At 45.8% G+C, this 2053-nt stretch overlaps 1 protein-coding gene across 1 annotated transcript in view; it reads left to right on the top strand.

The window, feature by feature from the left end:
* The first annotated feature begins 215 nt into the window (after positions 1–215).
* The window catches only part of tmie (transmembrane inner ear), a 92467-nt gene continuing 90629 nt past the window's right edge, over positions 216–2053 (top strand). The window contains exon 1 of the mRNA XM_048596419.1: positions 216–332. Within this exon, the coding sequence (XP_048452376.1) occupies positions 216–332 (117 nt within the window). The remainder of the gene's footprint in view (positions 333–2053) is intronic.

The raw sequence follows: 2053 nt of genomic DNA, 5'->3' as shown, positions 1-2053 counted from the left end.
ATTCATTTAATTAATTAATGAATTTCCCCAGGGTGCAGTGCAGGCCCCGTGTGCTGTGAAATAAAAAAAAGGCAGCTGGTTCAGGGGCAGATGTGAAGTCTGTGAGACCAGCTTCCCCTCATCAATCACTCAGCCTCTCACGGTGTGTGTATGTGCCTGCTTGTAGATGTACAACTATCGTGACCGCCTCTGGGTCAAGGGGAGCATACAAGGGAATGGCGTGTTGTGAGGACCCATATTGCTGCTTTTCAGCCCTCAGGATAATCAGCTCCGTCACGGCCCTGTTTTCTCTCCTTATCTCAGCTGCATCTTCTCAGTTCCTGGGTCCAGACGTGAGTTACGTATTTGTTTCCTCTCTCTTTTTCACTGACACCCTATCCTCTGCGTCATTGTAGTATTGAGCTGCCTTTGGTGCTACTGGTTACTACAGGCAGTGCTGTCACTGTCTCGGGAGGCCTGGATCCCCTGGCCACTCAACAAGAAAGACAAATGTCTGCTACAGAGAAACATTTGGGGGTCATTCAGCCTTTGCTGCTCAAACACGTAGCCTGATCTCTTGTTTCCTCTCTTGCTTCATTCACTTCTTCCTAATATTGTCACTGGTTGTTTCAATGCCAGGAAATTTATTTCCCTCTCCAATGTTAGTGCCCATCTCAGCGTTTTCGCTGTGTGTTAAGGACAGCAGTTTGTTAAACCTATCCTTTTGTCACTGGTGAAAGTTTTGAAACAGGATATCCCTTTAATAGATGATAAGTGGGGAAATATTGCTGGGGAGAAGGGAGGAGGTATGGGATGGGAGCTCGGTGTGAGGTTATTCGAGAGATTGGCAGGTTCCTGACTTTGCATGGTGTCGGGATGGTTACCCGATAGTGACATTTGCTGGAGTGGCATAATTTTAAGGTGAGAGGAGGAAGATTTAAAAGAGACTTGGGGGGCAACTTTTACACACAGAGGATGGTTTATATGTGGAATGAACTGCCAGAGGAAATTGTAGAGGCAGGTAGAGTTACAACATTTAAAAGACATTCGGGCAGATACATGAATAGGAAAGGTTTAGAACGATATGGGGCCAATGGAGGAAAATGTTACTAGTTTAATTTGGGAAACCAGGTCGGCATGGATGAGCTAGATCGAAATGTCCGTTTCCGTGCTATACGACGCTATGACTCTATGATGTGTGCTTACTGTCCAAGCATGTTGGGTGGGCTTCTGAGTTGGAAAGTCAAAAGGATGCCCTTCAGTAATGACACATCAGTGGTCTCACCAGCCAAGGTGAGATCTTTCAACTCCTACATACATATATATGTGTGTGTATAATATATGGGGGTGCAACTTCAAGATGGACACACACTCTGAAGTCTGGCTAATCGGTTTTAAATCGAAGAAGGGCACAGCTGTTTGTATGATCATGGAAGGACAGTCCCTCCACTAGATGGACTGCAATTCCTGCTGTAGCCCATTGACTATGAGAGATTTGTGACCTGGATGGTGGGTAAAGCTCATGGGATGAAACATTGCCGAGCACCTGCCAGTCTGCCAGTGGACCACTTATTTCAATTTCATGTCTTTCACCTACAGTATGCAGTTCACCTGCTGACATAAACAGACCAGTTCTGATGGGAAAGGCCTTCAATAGACTCCTTAACTCTTAACTTTATTATTCATTCACGGGATGAGGGCATCACCAGCTAGGTCAGCACTTATTGCCCATCCCTAATTGCCCAGAGGTCATTAAGAGCCAACCATATTACAGTAGGTCTGGAGCTACATGTAGGTCAGACCAGGTAACAACGACAATTTCCTGGTTTTTCCTGACAATTGACAATCGATTCATAATTCCTAATTACGGATTTTTATTGAATTGAAATTCCACCATCTGCCCTGGTGGGATTTGAACCTGGATCCCCAGAACATTGAGACAACAAGGTGCAGAGCTGGATGAACACAGCAGGCCAAGCAGCATCATAGGAGCAGAAAGGCAGATGTTTTGGGCCTAGACCCTTCAGATGATGCTGCTTGGCCTGCTGTGTTCATCCAGCTCTGCACCTTGTTG

This window comes from Rhincodon typus, chromosome 4, assembly GCF_021869965.1.
Source record: "Rhincodon typus isolate 14 chromosome 4, sRhiTyp1.1, whole genome shotgun sequence".
NCBI lineage: Eukaryota > Metazoa > Chordata > Chondrichthyes > Orectolobiformes > Rhincodontidae > Rhincodon > Rhincodon typus.
Note: the sequence above shows the minus strand (reverse complement) of the source record. Positions and strands in the feature narration are given on the sequence as shown.